Source organism: Daphnia pulex, chromosome 5 (genome assembly GCF_021134715.1).
Source record: "Daphnia pulex isolate KAP4 chromosome 5, ASM2113471v1".
NCBI lineage: Eukaryota > Metazoa > Arthropoda > Branchiopoda > Diplostraca > Daphniidae > Daphnia > Daphnia pulex.
In genome coordinates, this window is record NC_060021.1 from 1,007,026 (window position 1) to 1,032,131 (window position 25,106).

Here is a 25,106-nt window from a genome sequence, read left to right on the forward strand (position 1 = left end):
AAAGGAGACCACAGGAGACCACAGGAGAGCACAGAAGACAACAGGAGCGCACAGGAGAGCACAGGAGAGCACAGTAGTGCACAGTAGAGCACAGGAGAGCTTAGCAGAGCACTTGAGAGCACAGCAGATCACAGGAGAGCAAAAGAGAGCACAGGCACACCACAGGCTAAGAACTCAACACCAAAATGAAAACTAAGTCTCAAAAGGTTCAGGGGAATGTCTTCTATTACCTAGGTTCCAAATATTCAAACATCAAAATAAATTTTTAAAGTTATGTGCATTTGAAGTTTTGTTTTGCCATAATTTTTGTGATTTCAAGACTTTACGGTCACACCACAGGCTAAGTACTCAACACCAAAATAAAAACTAATTTTTAAAATGTTCAGGGGAATGTCCTCTACTACCTTGGTCCCAAACATTCAAACAACAAAATAAATTTCAAAAATTATTAACATTTGAATTTTTTTTTTGCCATAATTTTTGTGAATTCAAGACTTCACGGTCACACCACAGGCTTAGTACTCAACACCAAAATAAAAACTAAGTCTCAAAAGGATCAGGGGAATGGCCTCTATTACCTAGGTCCCAAATATTCAAACACCAAAATAAATTAAAAAAATTATGTATTGTGTGGAATATGCTACTCTACAATAAAACCACAAGATAACTTATAAGTTATATCTTGCATTGGCGTTGAAGAAAAATAAAAAATACTGCTTTGGCGAGCTGGGAAACACAACTTCAATGAATTTGAATTTGATATATTTATTGTTTCGCTTATTCAAAGCGATTTATTCTTACAGGATATATAAATAAATGTCCAATACACCATTTAAAGTTAATTGAATCAATTAATTCATAAAAACATCCATGATGTTGATGAAATAGAAAAAAGGAGAAATTCTTCCAGGCAGCACAGCACAGCACAGAACAGCACAACACAGCATGCTGGATACCTTTTCTACCATTTATAAAAGTAATTATCATTCTGAATAAGTGTGGGATATCCTTTTCTACAATATAACCTTACGGTCACACCACAGGCTTAATACCCAACACCAAAATGAAAACTAAGTCTCAAAACATTGAGGGGACTGTCATCTATTACCTAGGTTTCAAATATTCAAACACCAAAATAAATTTCAAAAGTTATGAGCATTTGAAGTTTTTTCTGCAACAATTTTTGTGATTTCAAGACTTTACGGTCACACCACAGGCTTAAAACTCAACACCAAAATAAAAACAAAGTCTCAAAAGATTGAGGAGACTGTCCTCTATTACCTTGGTTTCAAATATTCAAACACCAAAATAAATTTCAAAAGTTATGAGCATTTGAAGTTTTTTCTGCCATCATTTTTGTGATTTCAAGACTTTACGGTCACACCACAGGCTTAATACTCAACACCAAAATCAAAACTAAGTCTCAAAAGATTAACAAAACTGTCCTCTATTACCTAGGTTTCAAATATTCAAACACCAAAATAAATTTCAAAGGTTATGAGCATTTGAAGTTTTTTCTGCCATCATTTTTGTGATTTCAAGACTTTACGGTCACACCACAGGCTTAATACTCAACACCAAAATGAAAACTAAGTCTCAAAACATTGAGGGGACTGTTCTCTATTACCTAGGTTAAAATATTCAAACACCAAAATAAATTTCAAAAGTTATGAGCATTTGAAGTTTTTTCTGCCATCATTTTTGTGATTTCAAGACTTTACGGTCACACCATAGGCTTAATACTCAACACCAAAATAAAAACTAAGTCTCAAAACATTGAGGGGACTGTCCTCTATTACCTAGGTTTCAAATATTCAAACACCAAAATAAATTTCAAAAGTTATGAGCATTTGAAGTTTTTTCTGCAACAATTTTTGTGATTTCAAGAATTTACGGTCACACCACAGGCTTAAAACTCAACACCAAAATAAAAACAAAGTCTCAAAAGATTGAGGAGACTGTCCTCTATTACCTTGGTTTCAAATATTCAAACACCAAAATAAATTTCAAAAGTTATGAGCATTTGAAGTTTTTTCTGCCATCATTTTTGTGATTTCAAGACTTTACGGTCACACCACAGGCTTAATACTCAACACCAAAATCAAAACTAAGTCTCAAAAGATTAACAAAACTGTTCTCTATTACCTAGGTTTCAAATATTCAAACACCAAAATAAATTTCAAAGGTTATGAGCATTTGAAGTTTTTTCTGCCATCATTTTTGTGATTTCAAGACTTTACGGTCACACCACAGGCTTAATACTCAACACCAAAATGAAAACTAAGTCTCAAAACATTGAGGGGACTGTTCTCTATTACCTAGGTTAAAATATTCAAACACCAAAATAAATTTCAAAAGTTATGAGCATTTGAAGTTTTTTCTGCCATCATTTTTGTGATTTCAAGACTTTACGGTCACACCACAGGCTTAATACTCAACACCAAAATCAAAACTAAGTCTCAAAAGATTAACAAAACTGTTCTCTATTACCTAGGTTTCAAATATTCAAACACCAAAATAAATTTCAAAGGTTATGAGCATTTGAAGTTTTTTCTGCCATCATTTTTGTGATTTCAAGACTTTACGGTCACACCACAGGCTTAATACTCAACACCAAAATGAAAACTAAGTCTCAAAACATTGAGGGGACTGTTCTCTATTACCTAGGTTAAAATATTCAAACACCAAAATAAATTTCAAAAGTTATGAGCATTTGAAGTTTTTTCTGCCATCATTTTTGTGATTTCAAGACTTTACGGTCACACCATAGGCTTAATACTCAACACCAAAATAAAAACTAAGTCTCAAAACATTGAGGGGACTGTCCTCTATTACCTAGGTTTCAAATATTCAAACACCAAAATAAATTTCAAAAGTTATGAGCATTTGAAGTTTTTTCTGCAACAATTTTTGTGATTTCAAGACTTTACGGTCACACCACAGGCTTAAAACTCAACACCAAAATAAAAACAAAGTCTCAAAAGATTGAGGAGACTGTCCTCTATTACCTTGGTTTCAAATATTCAAACACCAAAATAAATTTCAAAAGTTATGAGCATTTGAAGTTTTTTCTGCCATCATTTTTGTGATTTCAAGACTTTACGGTCACACCACAGGCTTAATACTCAACACCAAAATCAAAACTAAGTCTCAAAAGATTAACAAAACTGTCCTCTATTACCTAGGTTTCAAATATTCAAACACCAAAATAAATTTCAAAGGTTATGAGCATTTGAAGTTTTTTCTGCCATCATTTTTGTGATTTCAAGACTTTACGGTCACACCACAGGCTTAATACTCAACACCAAAATTAAAACTAAGTCTCAAAAGATTAACGGAACTGTCCTCTATTACCTAGGTTTCCAATATTCAAACACCAAAATAAATTTCAAAAGTTATGAGCATTTGAAGTTTTTCTGCCATCATTTTTGTGATTTCAAGACTTTACGGTCACACCACAGGCTTAAAACTCAACACCAAAATGAAAACTAAGTCTCAAAAGATTAAAGGGACTGTAAGTATTCTATATAATTATAAAAAATAATACGGATAAAGTATTCTATACTGATTCAACACGAAAAATACTAAAACATGTGATAGGAAAGGTCTCTACCACGATTTGGAAATATTTCAGGCTAGATGTTTGGGACGTTTTTTTTTTGGTATTTCTTCAACTCCAATAAAACCTGTCACATGAAATGAGTTTCTTCTTATAATTATTGTAAAATAGAGTATTCTATACTGATTCAACATGAAAAATACTAAAACATGTGATAGGAAAGGTCTCCACCACGATTTGGAAATATTTCAGGCTAGATGTTTGGGACGTTTTTTTGGTATTTCTTCAACACCAATAAAACCTGTCACATGTTCTGAGTTTCTTCTTATAATTATTGTAAAACAGAGTATTCTATACTGATTCAACACGAAAAATACTTAAACATGTGATAGGAAAGGTCTCCACCACGATTTGGAAATATTTCAGGCTAGATGTTTGGGACGTTTTTTTTGGTATTTCTTCAACACCAATGCAACCTGTCACATGTTCTGAGTTTCTTCTTATAATTATTGTAAAATAGAGTATTCTATACTGAATCAACACGAAAAATACTAAAACATGTGATAGGAAAGGTCTCCACCACGATTTGGAAATATTTCAGGCTAGATGTTTGGGACGTTTTTTGGTATTTCTTCAACACCAATGCAACCTGTCACGTGTACTAAGTTTCTTCTCATAATTTTTGTAAAATAGAGTATTCTATACTGATTCAACACGAAAAATACTAAAACATGTGATAGGAAAGGTCTCTACCACGATTTGGAAATATTTCAGGCTAGATGTTTGGGACGTTTCTTTTGGTATTTCTTCAACACCAATAAAACCTGTCACATGTTCTGAGTTTCTTCTTATAATTATTGTAAAATAGAGTATTCTATACTGATTCAACATGAAAAATACTAAAACATGTGATAGGAAAGGTCTCCACCACGATTTGGAAATATTTCAGGCTAGATGTTTGGGACGTTTTTTTGGTATTTCTTCAACACCAATGCAACCTGTCACATGTTCTGAGTTTCTTCTTATAATTATTGTAAAATAGAGTATTCTATACTGATTCAACACGAAAAATACTAAAACATGTGATGGGAAAGGTCTCCACCACGATTTGGAAATATTTCAGGCTAGATGTTTGGGACGTTTTTTTGGTATTTCTTCAACACCAATAAAACCTGTCACATGTTCTGAGTTTCTTCTTATAATTATTGTAAAATAGAGTATTCTATACTGATTCAACATGAAAAATACTAAAACATGTGATAGGAAAGGTCTCCACCACGATTTGGAAATATTTCAGGCTAGATGTTTGGGACGTTTTTTTGGTATTTCTTCAACACCAATGCAACCTGTCACATGTTCTGAGTTTCTTCTTATAATTATTGTAAAATAGAGTATTCTATACTGATTCAACACGAAAAATACTAAAACATGTGATGGGAAAGGTCTCCACCACGATTTGGAAATATTTCAGGCTAGATGTTTGGGACGTTTTTTTGGTATTTCTTTAACACCAATGCAACCTGTCACATGAACTGAGTTTCTTCTTAAAATTATTGTAAAATAAAGTATTCTATACTGATTCAACACGAAAAATACTAAAACATGTGATAGGAAAGGTCTCTACCACGATTTGGAAATATTTCAGGCTAGATGTTTGGGACGTTTTTTTTGGTATTTCTTCAACACCAATAAAACCTGTCACATGTTCTGAGTTTCTTCTTATAATTATTGTAAAATAGAGTATTCTATACTGATTCAACATGAAAAATACTAAAACATGTGATAGGAAAGGTCTCCACCACGATTTGGAAATATTTCAGGCTAGATGTTTTGGACGTTTTTTTGGTATTTCTTCAACACCAATGCAACCTTACACGTGTACTAAGTTTCTTCTCATAATTTTTGTAAAATAGAGTATTCTATACTGATTCAACACGAAAAATACTAAAACATGTGATAGGAAAGGTCTCTACCACGATTTGGAAATATTTCAGGCTAGATGTTTGGGACGTTTCTTTTGGTATTTCTTCAACACCAATAAAACCTGTCACATGTTCTGAGTTTCTTCATATAATTATTGTAAAATAGAGTATTCTATACTGATTCAACATGAAAAATACTAAAACATGTGATAGGAAAGGTCTCCACCACGATTTGGAAATATTTCAGGCTAGATTTTTGGGACGTTTTTTTGGTATTTCTTCAACACCAATGCAACCTGTCACATGTTCTGAGGTTCTTCTTATAATTATTGTAAAATTGAGTATTCTATACTGATTCAACACGAAAAATACTAAAACATGTGATGGGAAAGGTCTCCACCACGATTTGGAAATATTTCAGGCTAGATGTTTGGGACGTTTTTTTGGTATTTCTTCAACACCAATAAAACCTGTCACATGTTCTGAGTTTCTTCTTATAATTATTGTAAAATAGAGTATTCTATACTGATTCAACATGAAAAATACTAAAACATGTGATAGGAAAGGTCTCCACCACGATTTGGAAATATTTCAGGCTAGTTGTTTGGGACGTTTTTTTGGTATTTCTTCAACACCAATGCAACCTGTCACATGTTCTGAGTTTCTTCTTAAAATTATTGTAAAATAGAGTATTCTATACTGATTCAACACGAAAAATACTAAAACATGTGATGGGAAAGGTCTCCACCACGATTTGGAAATATTTCAGGCTAGATGTTTGGGACGTTTTTTTGGTATTTCTTCAACACCAATAAAACCTGTCACATGTTCTGAGTTTCTTCTTATAATTATTGTAAAATAGAGTATTCTATACCGATTCAACATGAAAAATACTAAAACATGTGATAGGAAAGGTCTCCACCACGATTTGGAAATATTTCAGGCTAGATGTTTGGGACGTTTTTTTGGTATTTCTTCAACACCAATGCAACCTGTCACATGTTCTGAGTTTCTTCTTATAATTATTGTAAAATAGAGTATTCTATACTGATTCAACACGAAAAATACTAAAACATGTGATGGGAAAGGTCTCCACCACGATTTGGAAATATTTCAGGCTAGATGTTTGGGACGTTTTTTTGGTATTTCTTCAACACCAATGCAACCTGTCACATGAAATGAGTTTCTTCTTATAATTTTTTTAAAATAGAGTATTCTATACTGATTCAACACGAAAAACACTAAAACATGTGATAGGAAAGGTCTCCACCACGATTTGGAAATATTTCAGGCTAGATGTTTTGGACGTTTTTTTGGTATTTCTTTAACACCAATGCAACCTGTCACATGAACTGAATTTCTTCTTAAAATTATTGTAAAATAAAGTATTCTATACTGATTCAACACGAAAAATACTAAAACATGTGATAGGAAAGGTCTCTACCACGATTTGGAAATATTTAAGGCTAGATGTTTGGGACGTTTTTTTTGGTATTTCTTCAACACCAATGCAACCTGTCACATGTTCTGAGTTTCTTCTTATAATTATTGTAAAATAGAGTATTCTATACTGATTCAACATGAAAAATACTAAAACATTTGATAGGAAAGGTCTCCACCACGATTTGGAAATATTTCAGGCTAGATGTTTGGGACGTTTTTTTGGTATTTCTTCAACACCAATGCAACCTGTCACATGTTCTGAGTTTCTTCTTATAATTATTGTAAAATAGAGTATTCTATACTGATTCAACACGAAAAATACTAAAACATGTGATGGGAAAGGTCTCCACCACGATTTGGAAATATTTCAGGCTAGATGTTTGGGACGTTTTTTTTTGGTATTTCTTCAACACCAATGCAACCTGTCACATGAAATGAGTTTCTTCTTATAATTTTTTTTTAAATAGAGTATTCTATACTGATTCAACACGAAAAACACTAAAACATGTGATAGGAAAGGTCTCCACCACGATTTGGAAATATTTCAGGCTAGATTTTTTGGACGTTTTTTTGGTATTTCTTCAACACCAATGCAACCTGTCACGTGTACTAAGTTTCTTCTCATAATTTTTGTAAAATATAGTATTCTATACTGATTCAACACGAAAAATACTAAAACATGTGATAGGAAAGGTCTCTACCACGATTTGGAAATATTTCAGGCTAGATTTTTGGGACGTTTCTTTTGGTATTTCTTCAACACCAATAAAACCTGTCACATGTTCTGAGTTTCTTCTTATAATTATTGTAAAATAGAGTATTCTATACTGATTCAACATGAAAAATACTAAAACATGTGATAGGAAAGGTCTCCACCACGATTTGGAAATATTTCAGGCTAGATGTTTGGGACGTTTTTTTGGTATTTCTTCAACACCAATGCAACCTGTCACATGTTCTGAGTTTCTTCTTATAATTATTGTAAAATAGAGTATTCTATACTTATTCAACACGAAAAATACTAAAACATGTGATGGGAAAGGTCTCCACCACGATTTGGAAATATTTCAGGCTAGATGTTTGGGACGTTTTTTTGGTATTTCTTCAACACCAATGCAACCTGTCACATGTTCTGAGTTTCTTCTTATAATTATTGTAAAATAGAGTATTCTATACTGATTCAACACGAAAAATACTAAAACATGTGATGGGAAAGGTCTCCACCACGAATTGGAAATATTTCAGGCTAGATGTTTGGGACGTTTTTTTGGTATTTCTTCAACACCAATGCAACCTGTCACATGAAAGGAGTTTCTTCTTATAATTTTTTTAAAATAGAGTATTCTATACTGATTCAACACGAAAAACACTAAAACATGTGATAGGAAAGGTCTCCACCACGATTTGGAAATATTTCAGACTAGATGTTTTGGACGTTTTTTTGGTATTTCTTTAACACCAATGCAACCTGTCACATGAACTGAATTTCTTCTTAAAATTATTGTAAAATAAAGTATTCTATACTGATTCAACACGAAAAATACTAAAACATGTGATAGGAAAGGTCTCTACCACGATTTGGAAATATTTAAGGCTAGATGTTTGGGACGTTTTTTTTGGTATTTCTTCAACACCAATGCAACCTGTCACATGTTCTGAGTTTCTTCTTATAATTATTGTAAAATAGAGTATTCTATACTGATTCAACATGAAAAATACTAAAACATTTGATAGGAAAGGTCTCCACCACGATTTGGAAATATTTCAGGCTAGATGTTTGGGACGTTTTTTTGGTATTTCTTCAACACCAATGCAACCTGTCACATGTTCTGAGTTTCTTCTTATAATTATTGTAAAATAGAGTATTCTATACTGATTCAACATGAAAAATACTAAAACATGTGATAGGAAAGGTCTCCACCACGATTTGGAAATATTTCAGGCTAGATGTTTTGGACGTTTTTTTGGTATTTCTTCAACACCAATGCAACCTGACACGTGTACTAAGTTTCTTCTCATAATTTTTGTAAAATAGAGTATTCTATACTGATTCAACACGAAAAATACTAAAACATGTGATAGGAAAGGTCTCTACCACGATTTGGAAATATTTCAGGCTAGATGTTTGGGACGTTTCTTTTGGTATTTCTTCAACACCAATAAAACCTGTCACATGTTCTGAGTTTCTTCATATAATTATTGTAAAATAGAGTATTCTATACTGATTCAACATGAAAAATACTAAAACATGTGATAGGAAAGGTCTCCACCACGATTTGGAAATATTTCAGGCTAGATGTTTGGGACGTTTCTTTTGGTATTTCTTCAACACCAATAAAACCTGTCACATGTTCTGAGTTTCTTCATATAATTATTGTAAAATAGAGTATTCTATACTGATTCAACATGAAAAATACTAAAACATGTGATAGGAAAGGTCTCCACCACGATTTGGAAATATTTCAGGCTAGATTTTTGGGACGTTTTTTGGTATTTCTTCAACACTAATGCAACCTGTCACATGTTCTGAGTTTCTTCTTATAATTATTGTAAAATAGAGTATTCTATACTGATTCAACACGAAAAATACTAAAACATGTGATAGGAAAGGTCTCTACCACGATTTGGAAATATTTCAGGCTAGATGTTTGGGACGTTTTTTTTTTGGTATTTCTTCAACACCAATAAAACCTGTCACATGTTCTGAGTTTCTTCTTATAATTATTGTAAAATAGAGTATTCTATACTGATTCAACATGAAAAATACTAAAACATGTGATAGGAAAGGTCTCCACCACGATTTGGAAATATTTCAGGCTAGATGTTTGGGACGTTTTTTTGGTATTTCTTTAACACCAATGCAACCTGTCACATGAACTGAGTTTCTTCTTAAAATTATTGTAAAATAAAGTATTCTATACTGATTCAACACGAAAAATACTAAAACATGTGATAGGAAAGGTCTCTACCACGATTTGGAAATATTTCAGGCTAGATGTTTGGGACGTTTTTTTTTTGGTATTTCTTCAACACCAATAAAACCTGTCACATGTTCTGAGTTTCTTCTTATAATTATTGTAAAATAGAGTATTCTATACTGATTCAACATGAAAAATACTAAAACATGTGATAGGAAAGGTCTCCACCACGATTTGGAAATATTTCAGGCTAGATGTTTGGGACGTTTTTTTGGTATTTCTTCAACACCAATGCAACCTGTCACATGTTCTGAGTTTCTTCTTATAATTATTGTAAAATAGAGTATTCTATACTGATTCAACACGAAAAATACTAAAACATGTGATGGGAAAGGTCTCTACCACGATTTGGAAATATTTCAGGCTAGATGTTTGGGACGTTTTTTTTGGTATTTCTTCAACACCAATGCAACCTGTCACATGAAATGAGTTTCTTCTTATAATTTTTTTTTTAATAGAGTATTCTATACTGATTCAACACGAAAAACACTAAAACATGTGATAGGAAAGGTCTCCACCACGATTTGGAAATATTTCAGGCTAGATTTTTTGGACGTTTTTTTGGTATTTCTTCAACACCAATGCAACCTGTCACGTGTACTAAGTTTCTTCTCATAATTTTTGTAAAATATAGTATTCTATACTGATTCAACACGAAAAATACTAAAACATGTGATAGGAAAGGTCTCCACCACGATTTGGAAATATTTCAGGCTAGATTTTTGGGACGTTTTTTTGGTATTTCTTCAACACTAATGCAACCTGTCACATGTTCTGAGTTTCTTCTTATAATTATTGTAAAATAGAGTATTCTATACTGATTCAACACGAAAAATACTAAAACATGTGATGGGAAAGGTCTCCACCACGATTTGGAAATATTTCAGGCTAGATGTTTTGGACGTTTTTTTGGTATTTCTTCAACACCAATAAAACCTGTCACATGTTCTGAGTTTCTTCTTATAATTATTGTAAAATAGAGTATTCTATACTGATTCAACATGAAAAATACTAAAACATGTGATAGGAAAGGTCTCCACCACGATTTGGAAATATTTCAGGCTAGATGTTTGGGACGTTTTTTTTTGGTATTTCTTCAACACCAATAAAACCTGTCACATGAAATGAGTTTCTTCTTATAATTTTTTTAAAATAGAGTATTCTATACTGATTCAACACGAAAAACACTAAAACATGTGATAGGAAAGGTCTCCACCACGATTTGGAAATATTTCAGGCTAGATGTTTGGGACGTTTTTTTGGTATTTCTTTAACACCAATGCAACCTGTCACATGAACTGAGTTTCTTCTTAAAATTATTGTAAAATAAAGTATTCTATACTGATTCAACACGAAAAATACTAAAACATGTGATAGGAAAGGTCTCTACCACCATTTGGAAATATTTCAGGCTAGATGTTTGGGACGTTTTTTTTTTGGTATTTCTTCAACACCAATAAAACCTGTCACATGTTCTGAGTTTCTTCTTATAATTATTGTAAAATAGAGTATTCTATACTGATTCAACATGAAAAATACTAAAACATGTGATAGGAAAGGTCTCCACCACGATTTGGAAATATTTCAGGCTAGATGTTTGGGACGTTTTTTTGGTATTTCTTCAACACCAATGCAACCTGTCACATGTTCTGAGTTTCTTCTTATAATTATTGTAAAATAGAGTATTCTATACTGATTCAACACGAAAAATACTAAAACATGTGATGGGAAAGGTCTCCACCACGATTTGGAAATATTTCAGGCTAGATGTTTGGGACGTTTTTTTGGTATTTCTTCAACACCAATGCAACCTGTCACATGAAATGAGTTTTTTCTTATAATTTTTTAAAAATAGAGTATTCATACTGATTCAACACGAAAAACACTAAAACATGTGATAGGAAAGGTCTCCACCACGATTTGGAAATATTTCAGGCTAGATGTTTGGGACGTTTTTTTGGTATTTCTTCAACACCAATGCAACCTGTCACGTGTACTAAGTTTCTTCTCATAATTTTTGTAAAATAGAGTATTCTATACTGATTCAACACGAAAAATACTAAAACATGTGATAGGAAAGGTCTCTACCACGATTTGGAAATATTTCAGGCTAGATGTTTGGGACGTTTTTTTTGGTATTTCTTCAACACCAATAAAACCTGTCACATGTTCTGAGTTTCTTCTTATAATTATTGTAAAATAGAGTATTCTATACTGATTCAACATGAAAAATACTAAAACATGTGATAGGAAAGGTCTCCACCACGATTTGGAAATATTTCAAGCTAGATGTTTGGGACGTTTTTTTGGTATTTCTTCAACACCAATGCAACCTGTCACATGTTCTGAGTTTCTTCTTATAATTATTGTAAACTAGAGTATCCTATACTGATTCAACACGAAAAATACTAAAACATGTGATGGGAAAGGTCTCCACCACGATTTGGAAATATTTCAGGCTAGATGTTTGGGACGTTTTTTTGGTATTTCTTCAACACCAATGCAACCTGTCACATGAAATGAGTTTCTTCTTATAATTTTTTTAAAATAGAGTATTCTATACTGATTCAACACGAAAAACACTAAAACATGTGATAGGAAAGGTCTCCACCACGATTTGGAAATATTTCAGGCTAGATGTTTCGGACGTTTTATTGGTATTTCTTCAACACCAATGCAACCTGTCACATGTTCTGAGTTTCTTCTTATAATTATTGTAAAATAGAGTATTCTATACTGATTCAACACGAAAAATACTAAAACATGTGATGGGAAAGGTCTCCACCACGATTTGGAAATATTTCAGGCTAGATGTTTTGGACGTTTTTTTGGTATTTCTTCAACACCAATGCAACCTGTCACGTGTACTAAGTTTCTTCTCATAATTTTTGTAAAATAGAGTATTCTATACTGATTCAACACGAAAAATACTAAAACATGTGATAGGAAAGGTCTCCACCACGATTTGGAAATATTTCAGGCTAGATGTTTTGGACGTTTTTTTGGTATTTCTTCAACACCAATGCAACCTGTCACGTGTACTAAGTTTCTTCTCATAATATTTGTAAAATAGAGTATTCTATACTGATTCAACACGAAAAATACTAAAACATGTGATGGGAAAGGTCTCCACCACGATTTGGAAATATTTCAGGCTAGATGTTTGGGACGTTTTTTTGGTATTTCTTCAACACCAATGCAACCTGTCACATGAAATGAGTTTCTTCTTATAATTTTTTTAAAATAGAGTATTCTATACTGATTCAACACGAAAAATACTAAAACATGTGATAGGAAAGGTCTCTACCACGATTTGGAAATATTTCAGGCTAGATGTTTTGGACGTTTTTTTGGTATTTCTTCAACACCAATGCAACCTGTCACGTGTACTAAGTTTCTTCTCATAATTTTTGTAAAATAGAGTATTCTATACTGATTCAACACGAAAAATACTAAAACATGTGATAGGAATGGTCTCTACCACGATTTGGAAATATTTCAGGCTAGATGTTTGGGACGTTTTTTTTTGGTATTTCTTCAACACCAATGCAACCTGTCACATGAACTGAGTTTTTCTTAAAATTATTGTAAAATAAAGTATTCTATACTGATTCAACACGAAAAATACTAAAACATGTGATAGGAAAGGTCTCCACCACGATTTGGAAATATTTCAGGCTAGATGTTTGGGACGTTTTTTTTGGTATTTCTTCAACACCAATGCAACCTGTCACATGAAATGAGTTTCTTCTTATAATTTTTTTAAAATAGAGTATTCTATACTGATTCAACACGAAAAATACTAAAACATGTGATAGGAAAGGTCTCCACCACGATTTGGAAATATTTCAGGCTAGATGTTTTGGACGTTTTTTTGGTATTTCTTCAACACCAATGCAACCTGTCACGTGTACTAAGTTTCTTCTCATAATTTTTGTAAAATAGAGTATTCTATACTGATTAAACACGAAAAATACTAAAACATGTGATAGGAAAGGTCTCCACCACGATTTTGAAATATTTCAGGCTAGATATTTGGGACGTTTTTTTGGTATTTCTTTAACACCAATGCAACCTGTCACATGAACTGAGTTTCTTCTTAAAATTATTGTAAAATAAAGTATTCTATACTGATTCAACACGAAAAATACTAAAACATGTGATAGGAAAGGTCTCTACCACGATTTGGAAATATTTCAGGCTAGATGTTTGGGACGTTTTTTTTTGGTATTTCTTCAACACCAATAAAACCTGTCACATGTTCTGAGTTTCTTCTTATAATTATTGTAAAATAGAGTATTCTATACTGATTCAACATGAAAAATACTAAAACATGTGATAGGAAAGGTCTCCACCACGATTTGGAAATATTTCAGGCTAGATGTTTCGGACGTTTTATTGGTATTTCTTCAACACCAATGCAACCTGTCACATGTTCTGAGTTTCTTCTTATAATTATTGTAAAATAGAGTATTCTATACTGATTCAACACGAAAAATACTAAAACATGTGATGGGAAAGGTCTCCACCACGATTTGGAAATATTTCAGGCTAGATGTTTGGGACGTTTTTTTTGTATTTCTTCAACACCAATGCAACCTGTCACGTGTACTAAGTTTCTTCTCATAATTTTTGTAAAATAGAGTATTCTATACTGATTCAACACGAAAAATACTAAAACATGTGATAGGAAAGGTCTCCACCACGATTTGGAAATATTTCAGGCTAGATGTTTTGGACGTTTTTTTTGGTATTTCTTCAACACCAATGCAACCTGTCACGTGTACTAAGTTTCTTCTTATAATTATTGTAAAATAGAGTATTCTATACTGATTCAACTTGAAAAATACTAAAACATGTGATAGGAAAGGTCTCCACCACGATTTGGAAATATTTCAGGCTAGATGTTTGGGACGTTTTTTTGGTATTTCTTCAACACCAATGCAACCTGTCACATGTACTGAGTTTCTTCTTATAATTTTTGTAAAATAGAGTATTGAAACGATGTTGTGGTTTTATTGTAGAATAAGGTATTTTACACAGATTCAGAGTGATAATCACCGTTATAAAAGATAGGAAAGGTCTCTCTCCCCGTTCTCGCGCTACAAAAGTGCAAAGCCATGCTGCGTTGCCAGATAAAACGGTAAAAGAAAACAGATCCCGAAGAGCCCTTTAGGACGTTCTCCGTTCTCGGATGATTGTTTTTAGGTTCTAGTCATTTTCTTCCCCCACCCCCATTTCCAGGAGCGACCGCCAACGGCCTGGGTGGCGTACCGGTACCGGCCTTCTCCTATGCTGAACGACGCCAACCTGGGCATGGACCTCCACTTGGACATTAGCGGCCTGTGGTTTAAGATTCACATGATCGGACGGGTTCTCTCTGGGGTAGCCCCCAGGAGCTTCGTTGACTGCTTCTACCACCGGCGGAAGATACTCCAGACTGGGTTGTGCTTCTTTGACCGGTTCGTCTCTTACCATTGGTTTCAGGTTGATGTCGTCCAGCGGGGGCTGCGGAATGTCCCATTGGATATGTCCCGTCTTCTTGGTGGTGGCCGTACGCTTCTGGAGCGTCGTACGAGGTGTCGTAAATGAAGGTGAAGGATCGGACGTCGGGTCCTCTTCTATATACAACAACAATCGAAACAAAATAGCGTGTGTATAATTCAAATTGTAAAATTCAAATTAATGTGTAATTAAAAACCTAAAGTCAACAGGGACGTCAATTCAGCGCTTAGCTTTCGAAAGAAAATTGGTTTAAGAACATCGACAAAATAAAAAGGTGATCAGCAACGAAATCCATCGAGAAATAAAAATCAATTAAGGGAACATCATCTTTTCAAGTCGTTGAAAATTACGCGCATCAGTTTAACTTTTCCGACGAGTCACGATTAAGCAGTTTAGAAACTCAGAAACAAAATTTTTATGCAGATGACGTTACCTCTAACAGCAATGCTGGGGAAAGAATTTGAATACCCAGATCCAGCAATAAGAAAGAAGAAAACAGCCTAAAAGAATTAACAGGAAATTTAATACAAGAGCTAGAAGGAGCAAAAACAACGATTGCAAAAATATTATCAACACATTGATATGCATGGTTAGAAGTGTTGAGCGGACCTCAGCAAAATGTCAATATTCAGGTAAAGCGCTAATTGACTAATGCGTGCAGTCGCTGAGGTATACCCTCCTTTATATACCTGTGTAACAGCCAATTATTGCTGCTGCAATAATGAGATTTCTTTCGTTACATTAGAAATACACCATTGATGACCCCATTTCACGCGTTGTTTGCTTACTTGTATAGTAAATTAACAGTATCCTTATTCTTCACAGACTATTTGTCACATAGAGGCTAGACTAAAACTTTGGTCGATCTGCACTAGGCGGCGATATTAGGTTGTGTTTTATCACCGCCATATGTGAAATATTGCACCAATTGTGTTTGCGTGACACAGATTCACCTATACATGGTTCGAATTAATAATAGGAGGTCTGCTCTTTAGGTCGTCTACTTGTTATGAGACATACGTTACCAGTTCGGAAAACAAACGAAAAAACAAACAAAAAACAAAGCAGATGTTATCATGTCAGATGATGTGCTGCTTTGCATGACCCAGGCTTACCCAGCGTTTATACTGTAATACGTTCAAAACGTTTCAAAATTAAGTGTAGGATATATATAGTTCATTCCAGCAAAGATAATTTTCATTTTTATTGCTGGAATATTAAAATTAAATATAGGCCCTACTCTTTGAGCGGAAGGGACCCAAAAAACGATACAACAAAATAAAACATTCAAACTTTTTTAATTTCTCGATAAAAAATTTTCAAGAAATAATAATAGCCCGAGATATTATTATCTCAGATTTAAAAAAAAATTATTGCTGATTGAATGAATGGTGTTTCGTTGTTTGTTTTTGTTTTTCCTAGAAGCGCAAAATAATCTATCCTGGTGACGCAGCTTATGATAAAGGTGAGATTGAGATATACCTTATTTGCGCAATTTTTCACCACATCAAACGGCGGAGGCTCTTATTAGATGTAAGAAAATTCGAAAAAAATGCTGATGTAAAAAAATTGTCACATTACGTTATCGCTCTGTTATCGGCTCGCACATCGTCGGGTATAAATGATATCTAATTTTACGTTTTTGGAAGAACAACCCGAACACAACTTTGAAAGTACGCACAGCACCGGTTTCGTATTCATTGGTCACCTTCAATCCACCACTATCACCGCCAACATAAATATTGTTTTAAATTTTCAGTAAGTCAATTCCAATTTTTTTTTTTTTTACTAATTAAACTTAAGTCAACTATATAAAATTTTTAAAAAATTGTGTGGCAATTGCAAAAATATATTAGTTTAGAGTATTTAGATTTAAGTAAGACATTTGTACTGTTGCGTGCATCAGTCATTTCAAAATACTTATTATTATTAGGGGATTATTTATGGGGCAAATGGCGAGAAGTTTCAAACGAAAAACAATTTGATTTAGGAGACACTGAGAAATTGATTGTATCTTGTCTTTATTAACTCGGTTCACCTAGCTGTTATTTTCAAACTGACGCAATTATTGTAAACTGTTGCTCAATCAATGGCCTCGGATTTGCGGTTGTGCTATAATAGAGGTTGAGAAACCTTCTTTGTTGATTTTTTTTAAATTTCTTACCCCATAACACACATCCCTCTCCCCGGCTCCCCCCCCCCCCTTGATTGAAAAGAAAATGCCGCTATAAAAATAAATTGTGTGCTACATTTTGTTATCACTGATATCGGCGTAGTCTGATAAACCTTATCTCATTTTGCGTATTGCATTCTTGGAAAAACAAGCCGAACTTTACAATTGATTGCTCTCTCGTTGACCAATTTTTGTTAATTTTCATTAAGTTACTTCCAATTATAAAATAAAATGTTTTACTATACTCTGTTTCCGTGCCAATTGCTAAAATATTTAAATGTATCATAAGTTATAGTTTTGAGTGTTGGTAGTCAGTATAGTAGCAGAAAGTAATACGTTTTAATTATTGCATCAGACAATTCTTAATAACTGATTAATGGTAGATTTCTATCCTATCCTATACAGGGAGAGAAGTTTCAAAGGGGAAATAATTTAATTCAGCGAAGACGCTGAGAAATAATTTGCAATCATGTCAGAAGCCACCTCGTTAAACAACAGCGGCACGAAGCTGATGATTTACAACAGTCTGACTCGCAAGAAGGAGGTGTTCACTCCGCAGAATGGCAACAACATCACCTGGTACTCTTGCGGACCCACAGTCTACGATGCCTCCCACATGGGCCACGCCCGCTCCTACATGCACAGCAGCGGTAGAATACTTACCTTAACATACTTTAGTGGGCCAGGATTACTTACAAGACGAAACTACTTACGAGCTTAACATACTTAAATAGTTTTTTCATACTTAGATTTTGTAAGTAACGAGTAAGCATGTAAGTATGTGCCTCCAACATACTTACTTGAATAAAAGAAAAGATTTCCGTAGGAATCGAACACGGGTCTCACGCATCACAGTCAGATGCTTTTCCGCTGTGCCATTCTAGATTTGATTTTACCAATTAAATAACCGTTACTAATCAACGGGGGGGTTTAGGACTTAGAGATTTTTATGTCCAAACATCATATTCAATTTTCTCTCCTAAAGCGGCGAGCATGTGCCCTTATTCATTTTTTTCACAAAAATGATTTACAGGAAAGCTGCTTTAAACTCGGTACTACCAGTTCCTTCAGTAGATATAAATAGGGCAGCAAGTTTTTCCTACAATTAATGAAAAAAAAGGAGTTATATTCCTTAAACAAGTAGTTTACATGTATTCTAGAGTTCTACCTGAACGATGGCCATATTTCTTGAATAATGCTCATGGATGGACTGAGAAACAAAGAGCAGGGCCTCGTAGGTCAGGAAATATCTTTGTCGCAACATAAGTAGCAAGCCAGCCTCCCATTCAAATTCACTAAACGCAGCACCATGAGTGAAAAGGAGGGATTCAATGTCACGATGAGCAGCAGGAACCAAATTTTGCTGGCCAAAATGTTTGGGGTTGTTGTTCGTGATCAAAATCATGCCTATCTTCAGCTGATGATTGTTCAAGACCAGCCCTGACGCCATCAGTTGTGTTACTACTAGCAATAACAACATCTTCAATGGACGTGGGATCACTAGCCTCGTCGACTAACAAGTTGAATCCAGTAGTCGATATATATAGGCTAAGCTCAATCAAATTTCAAAAGTGAGCAAAAGTACAAGTACAAAGTACAAGTATGTTATTAGCTGTTTAAGTATGTATACGACGAAAATAAGTATGAAAAATAGGTATAAGTATGTTCGTCCAATATACTTACAAATTTACAATACTTACAAATAGTTGAACATACTTACAACTCCCTAAACTACTTGATATTTAAAAAAGATAGTGCTTGCAAGTATGAAAATGAGTTGTAAGTACGTTAAAAAATATTTCAAGTAGGAAATTTTCCAAATTAAGTATGAAAAAAGCCCTACTTGACAAATTCAGTACTTTTAACCTACTAACATACTGGAAATTAAGTATGTTACCGCTGCTGTGTGTCCTTCGACATCCTGCGGAGGGTCCTGAGAGACTACTTTGGCTACGACATTACTTACGTCATGAACATCACCGACATCGACGACAAGGTAAGGCATCAATTACAATTACAACAACCAAACATTTGAAAAACTATAATTTAATTGATGTAATTGATTTAACTAAGATCATCAAAAGAGCCAGGCAGAATTATTTGTACGAAAAGTACGCAGCCGAGTCGAGTGAGCTGGAAACTCTCCGAAAAGATGTCGAGGAATCTGTCGGCCGTCTAGCCAAACAAATGGCGGTGACCACCGATCCCGATAAGAAAGTCATGCAGGAGACGATGCTGGCCAAAGTCACCGCCGCCATTAACAAATCGGCCGAAATAACCATCAAAGCTGCGGATGGTCTATGCCACGATGCCAAGAGCTTTTTGTTGGCGGAAGCCAAAGACGTTTTGAGCGACTGGCTCGACTCCAAGCACGGCATGGACGTTTCGGACAACGCCATTTTCGCTTCACTCCCGCGATACTGGGAGGAGGAATTCTACAAAGACATGGCCGCTCTCAACGTCCTACCCGCCGACGTGATTACTCGCGTCAGCGAATACGTCCCGGAGATTGTCGATTACATCGCCAAAATTATGGAACGTGGATTTGCATATTCGGGTGAGAGATTTTCTTACTTTTTCTTCTATTACGTCTTGTGAAATAATTTCTTTGGTTTTATTATTTTGAAGCCAATGGCTCTGTGTACTTTGATGTCTCCAAATTCGATTCGCAAAAGAATCACAAGTACGCCAAATTGGTGCCGGAGGCTTACGGCGACTCCAAAGCCCTGCAGGAAGGCGAAGGCGATCTGAGCGTCTCCGAAGATCGTCTGAGCGAGAAGAAATCGCCCAACGATTTCGCCCTGTGGAAAAATTCCAAGAGCGGCGAGCCTTCGTGGGATTCTCCATGGGGAAAAGGTAATCACAAATTCATGAACTTTTGAATGGATTGCGTTATGAGTTATGTAATATTTGGTTTTTCATTCAGGACGTCCTGGTTGGCATATTGAATGCAGCGTGATGGCCAGTGCAATTTTGGGGTCGTCAATGGATTTTCACACGGGCGGCGTCGACCTCAAGTTCCCCCATCACGACAACGAACTTGCCCAGTCTGAAGCCTATTACGATAACGACGAATGGGTTCGCTATTTCCTTCACACCGGTCATCTGACCATCCAGGTAAATACTAAATACTAAATGCAAACTTAACAAGTCACTCCTCCCAACTCTAATGAATTGGGCAGGGTTGCAAAATGTCCAAATCGCTCAAGAACTTCATCACGATCCAAGATGCGCTGAGTCGCAACAGCAGCCGCGAATTGCGTATCTTCTTCCTGCTGCACCAGTGGAAGGAAACGCTCGACTACAGCGACAGCGCCATGGAAGAAGCCTCGAGCTACGAGAAAATGCTCAGGGAATTCTTCCTCAACGCCAAGGATCTCTTGAGGAGCGGCCCGACTGCTGCCGCCATCACCGCCCATCAGCAGCAACATTTCCAAAAATGGAGCGACGCCGAGCGGGAACTCAACCAGCGGTTCGTCCAAGCCAAAAATCGAGTGCGCCAAGCTCTCTGCGATAATATCGACACTAAAACTTCCTTGGAGGCCATCAAGAGCCTGATTTCAGACTGCAACAAATATCTGGCGCGGATGAAACGATCGGCCAACCGGGTGCTGATCAAGTCCGTCGCCGAATACGTCACACGATTGTTCCAGATCTTTGGCGTGATCGAAGGCAAGCAAACCCTCGGATTTCCCAGCACTGAATCGTCTGCTGGCGGACCAGGTAATAATGACATTAGCGCCGAAGAAATCGTCATGCCCGTCCTGGAAGCGCTGGCGGAATTCCGGGAAGAAGTGAGGAAAGAAGCTCGACAGTTAGGGGCGAAGCCAGTTCTGGAACTTTGCGATCGATTTCGAGATGATGTCTTGCCCAGCTTGGGCGTACGACTGGAAGATCGTGAGGGTCAACCACCTGCTTTGAAGCTCGTCCCGCGTGATGAACTCCTCAAGGAGATGAAACTTCTCAAGGAGAAACTCCTTACGGAGAAAGAAGAGAGAAAGGATGCCAGACAAGCTGAGCTAAATCGTAAAAAGATACAGTTAGAAGAATTGCGAGAAGCAAGGGATGCCAGACGAGCTGCGTTAAATCATCAATAGACTTTATTTTATTAGAAGAATTGCGAAAAGAAAGACGAAATGAAATCGGTACGCACATCCCAAGAAATAAAGATAGTAATTAATTGTATAACAATTCATTTTGCCACCCAATTGTTATTACGGGAGTATCGTTAACGTCCATTCTTCTTTGATCTACAGGTCAAACGGATAAGTAGTCTGCTTTCAACGAAAGAGATGCCAATTCTGGAGCTTAACAAGTTGGAGAAAGAATTAATGAGTTAATTTCTAGTACACGAGTAAGATTTTAGATGTATTCGATTCAACCAATTACAAATACAATCATTCATATGGCAACCATCAGAGTATGTAAGTGCGGTTTGATTCGACAGGTTATCGTTATTTTCAATCGATCCACGATTTCACTCTGACTTCAAAGTAGCGCGAAGCAAACGTGCTGCCAATCAGACCAACCTTTTTCCGTTTCTAATTCAATTCATCGCTATCCTTGTCGACTCTTGCGCAAGTCTGTGCTGTGCAAGAATATCAAATTCGGAAAAGAAATACATTTTTTAAAAAAGACCGCGCATTTGTTTAAAAAAAAGAAAGGAAAAAAATTCAAAAGATTTCATTCTTGAACGCTAGGTGGCTTCGAGGATGATGACATTAATAGATATGTGTGAATAAGATTTTTTTTTTTTTATCGAAGTATCAAAGTCTAACGAGCCGGTAGCGATTCCTCCTTCCTAAACGTTGCTGCTTATCGCTCTATGTCAATTTTACTTTCCGACTTGTTGGTTTGCCGAAAAAAACTTTTGAAAACTTTCAAGGATGTTGGCAAGTTTAGGATCTTAATACTTTTGGTGTAATAACAACCAGCAATGTACCGAATCAAATATAGGTTGTTAGAAATGTATTTAAATATTTGTATTACAATAGAACGCGGAGCAATTTCTCGACTGTGTTTAACGCTGTTATTCTTTGAACGACATTAATTTTTAAAATGTCGACACAGTTCGAACTTGTTTGAAATCGGGTGTTGGCATTGATCGAGTTGAGAGATGGCGGAGATGTGGCCAATTAAAGTAGTTGGAATAAACCCTTTGGTTGGCTGCAATCCAGTCTAAGAAGTAAGACACCTGAGTGTAGATACCTGAAAGAACAATACTAGCGATTTAGTACATTTTTATCCCACAAAAATTCACGGTTGTTTAAAAATAATTCATTTAAAAAAAATGTCGGAATGGAATGATGTGGCTAATGTGGCGATCAAGATTCCTGCATCCGCATGTAACCAGTTAACTTGACTGTCATTTGAGATAACAACGAAGGGCATTATGCCATTCCGCATTGTATCGTACGTACCAGGATAAGAAGCTAAAGCGCATCCTTCGCCCCAGGAGACAATTCCGTAAAGGACGGCCGTCTCACCACTGCCTGTGAACAGCGGGCCGCCAGAGTCTCCCTGACAAGAATCAAGGCCGCCTGTGGGTATACAAAAATAGAAACAATTTCATTTTATTTTTATTTTTTCACTCAACAGCGCATCCCACCAAATTCTATTTTGTGAATTACCCTTTTTCATGTCACCAGCACACATCATCGACGGAAGAACGATTCGATTTTCGGAATCACCACCGTAAGCCTTGTCGCAAACTTGGTCGGAAACCACCGTGATGTTGACACTTCGGAGAAGGTCAGAGAGCCTGTCATTTGACCAGGATGCAGACTATATCCGATTTTAAAAAAAAAATGAAATAAAAATATTTCAATGTTATCAGTGATTTGCAATTCCAAGATAGAGATCAAAGTTTATATTACATTCGTGAATCCCCATCCGGATACGTTGACGTGAGTTCCAGCCGGCGGATCGTACTGAGAGGTAGGCTCCGGTAAGTTAATTGGTTTGGCAGAAGGCACACTGAGATCCAAAGGAGCTTGGTTCATCTGAATATAATGAAATCAAATTTATACAGAAAAAAAAATGATAATGAATTTACATACGAAAATAAGGGCGATGTCGTTTTTGAAATGATCGGTATCGTATTCTTCGTGCACGATAAATGAAACGGGAAATGCATCCTGTTCATGTCCGCTGTTGATGGAGAGACTGTGCTCTCCGGCGACTACGCGCAAAGAGGTGTCATCAATCCTAATAAATTATAATAATAACATCATACATAATTAATGATAATTAATGCATCAAAAAATCTCGATCATTTTTATCAATTCCAAAGCACTTAAAAAGGAGAAAAAAAAGATAATTTTCCAGCCTATATACCCGGAGACGCAATGGGCGGCAGTGATGACGACGTTAGCATCAAGAATAACTCCTCCGCAGTAATGAGCCCAGCGAGATCCGGCGTCACTCCGGCGCTGTATAGAAACCTGGAATGGAAGCGAATTGGGCACGACTATTGTCCCTCCTACGATTTTCTCCTGTGGAATCCTTTGATAGCTTCCTCTATTATTCATAATGAGCGAGGCGCTCCTGTGAGGTGATGACGTCACGGATTCGGAAATCACTTGGCAATAATGAATGAGAAAAGCAATCCAAGAATATGTTATCGAGAAGCCAATCAATATTTACAAAAAAAAAAGTAAAAATTTATTTGTTTTAAAGTTTTACCGGTAGAACAGCAGACAACGAAGGTAGCAAGCAGCACAACGAACTTCATTTCGGCCGGAATCGTTAACTTTTACTAACGAGAAGAGTCAACCGAAGAAAGCCCTTAATGAAATGGTTCGGAAAGGAAGGTTAAACTAATTTTAAGAAATTTGCGTAGAAATTGAAATCAAAACTAAATTTTCACTTTTTTAGTTTGCCGTGCAAATACAGGAAGAACGTAGAGGCCAATAGTTCAACTTAGACTGATGAATTTGCCGCAAGCAAAGTGGAGTTCTTTTGAGTTTTATTTCGCAGAAAAGGTCATTATCATTTTTGGTTTTTCCGAGAATCCGCTGCTCTGGCGGATGGGGGTGAAGAGGTCAAAGTTTACCACAGGTCAATGGAATTATAAAAAATTTATTTAAAAAAATTTAATTAGATCAGAATTACTGAAGTCGAATATTATATCTATACAAATAGGAGAGCAGCAAACAAGGTTTCACACATAATCTTTAATCAGATTATAATGTGTCGCATGAATCCGTGTAGTTACCAGTTACATTTGTCACACCATAAACGAGACCAGAAACGAAAGCTTATCTCCTTGTATTGGTACTATTTCAAAGTTCAACCGATATCTCTGCCGTTGTTATAAAATAAAAACAACAGCTTTGAGTTTATTTGTTATGTTTTTAACTGGTCCAACTGCCATTCGTTAAAATTATAAATACATTTTGGTCAAAATAACCTTTTTTTTTGTAACCGAAGAAAATTATCTCATCTAAATTTGACTGATGTTGACTGTTGATTATCGATTATGACTCATATTATTTTACTTCAAGTTTGAGTAATAAATAAAAAGG

At 35.5% G+C, this 25,106-nt stretch overlaps 3 protein-coding genes and 1 long non-coding RNA gene across 5 annotated transcripts; 1 reads left to right on the forward strand and 3 right to left on the reverse strand.

The window, feature by feature from the left end:
- Nucleotides 1-15,124: 15,124 nt before the first annotated feature.
- Nucleotides 15,125-16,053, reverse strand: LOC124193670. The gene is made up of 3 exons (XR_006874390.1): nt 16,017-16,053; nt 15,841-15,907; nt 15,125-15,523 (listed from the first exon to the last, which is right to left on the reverse strand). It is a non-coding gene; the product is annotated as an uncharacterized LOC124193670 (long non-coding RNA).
- A 987-nt stretch (nt 16,054-17,040) lies between these two features.
- On the forward strand, nt 17,041-23,527 carry LOC124193572 (cysteine--tRNA ligase, cytoplasmic-like). 2 transcript variants are annotated; one of them, XR_006874312.1, is made up of 9 exons: nt 17,041-17,165; nt 17,986-18,218; nt 19,488-19,576; nt 19,654-20,137; nt 20,209-20,436; nt 20,507-20,697; nt 20,763-21,725; nt 21,837-22,518; nt 22,575-23,527. XR_006874312.1 is itself a non-coding variant. In XM_046587466.1 (8 exons), exons 2-7 carry the CDS (start codon nt 18,050-18,052, stop codon nt 21,675-21,677), a joined length of 2,076 nt encoding a protein of 691 aa, XP_046443422.1. In that variant the 5' UTR covers nt 17,041-17,165; nt 17,986-18,049; the 3' UTR covers nt 21,678-21,725; nt 21,837-22,590. The 2 variants fall into 2 exon arrangements, 1 of the variants encoding a protein (XP_046443422.1); XM_046587466.1 differs by having other exon boundaries at nt 21,837-22,590.
- LOC124193574 lies at nt 18,481-19,483 on the reverse strand. Its single transcript, XM_046587468.1, has 2 exons — nt 18,749-19,483; nt 18,481-18,679 (listed from the first exon to the last, which is right to left on the reverse strand). The coding sequence occupies exons 1-2, from the start codon at nt 19,058-19,060 to the stop codon at nt 18,608-18,610; spliced, it is 384 nt and encodes a 127-aa protein (XP_046443424.1). The 5' UTR covers nt 19,061-19,483; the 3' UTR covers nt 18,481-18,607.
- Nucleotides 22,534-24,549, reverse strand: LOC124193573 (trypsin-1-like). Its single transcript, XM_046587467.1, has 8 exons — nt 24,449-24,549; nt 24,265-24,366; nt 23,917-24,160; nt 23,640-23,787; nt 23,457-23,582; nt 23,211-23,364; nt 23,001-23,120; nt 22,534-22,788 (listed from the first exon to the last, which is right to left on the reverse strand). Exons 2-8 carry the CDS (start codon nt 24,311-24,313, stop codon nt 22,634-22,636), a joined length of 996 nt encoding a protein of 331 aa, XP_046443423.1. The 5' UTR covers nt 24,314-24,366; nt 24,449-24,549; the 3' UTR covers nt 22,534-22,633.
- Between the last annotated feature and the right edge of the window lie 557 nt (nt 24,550-25,106).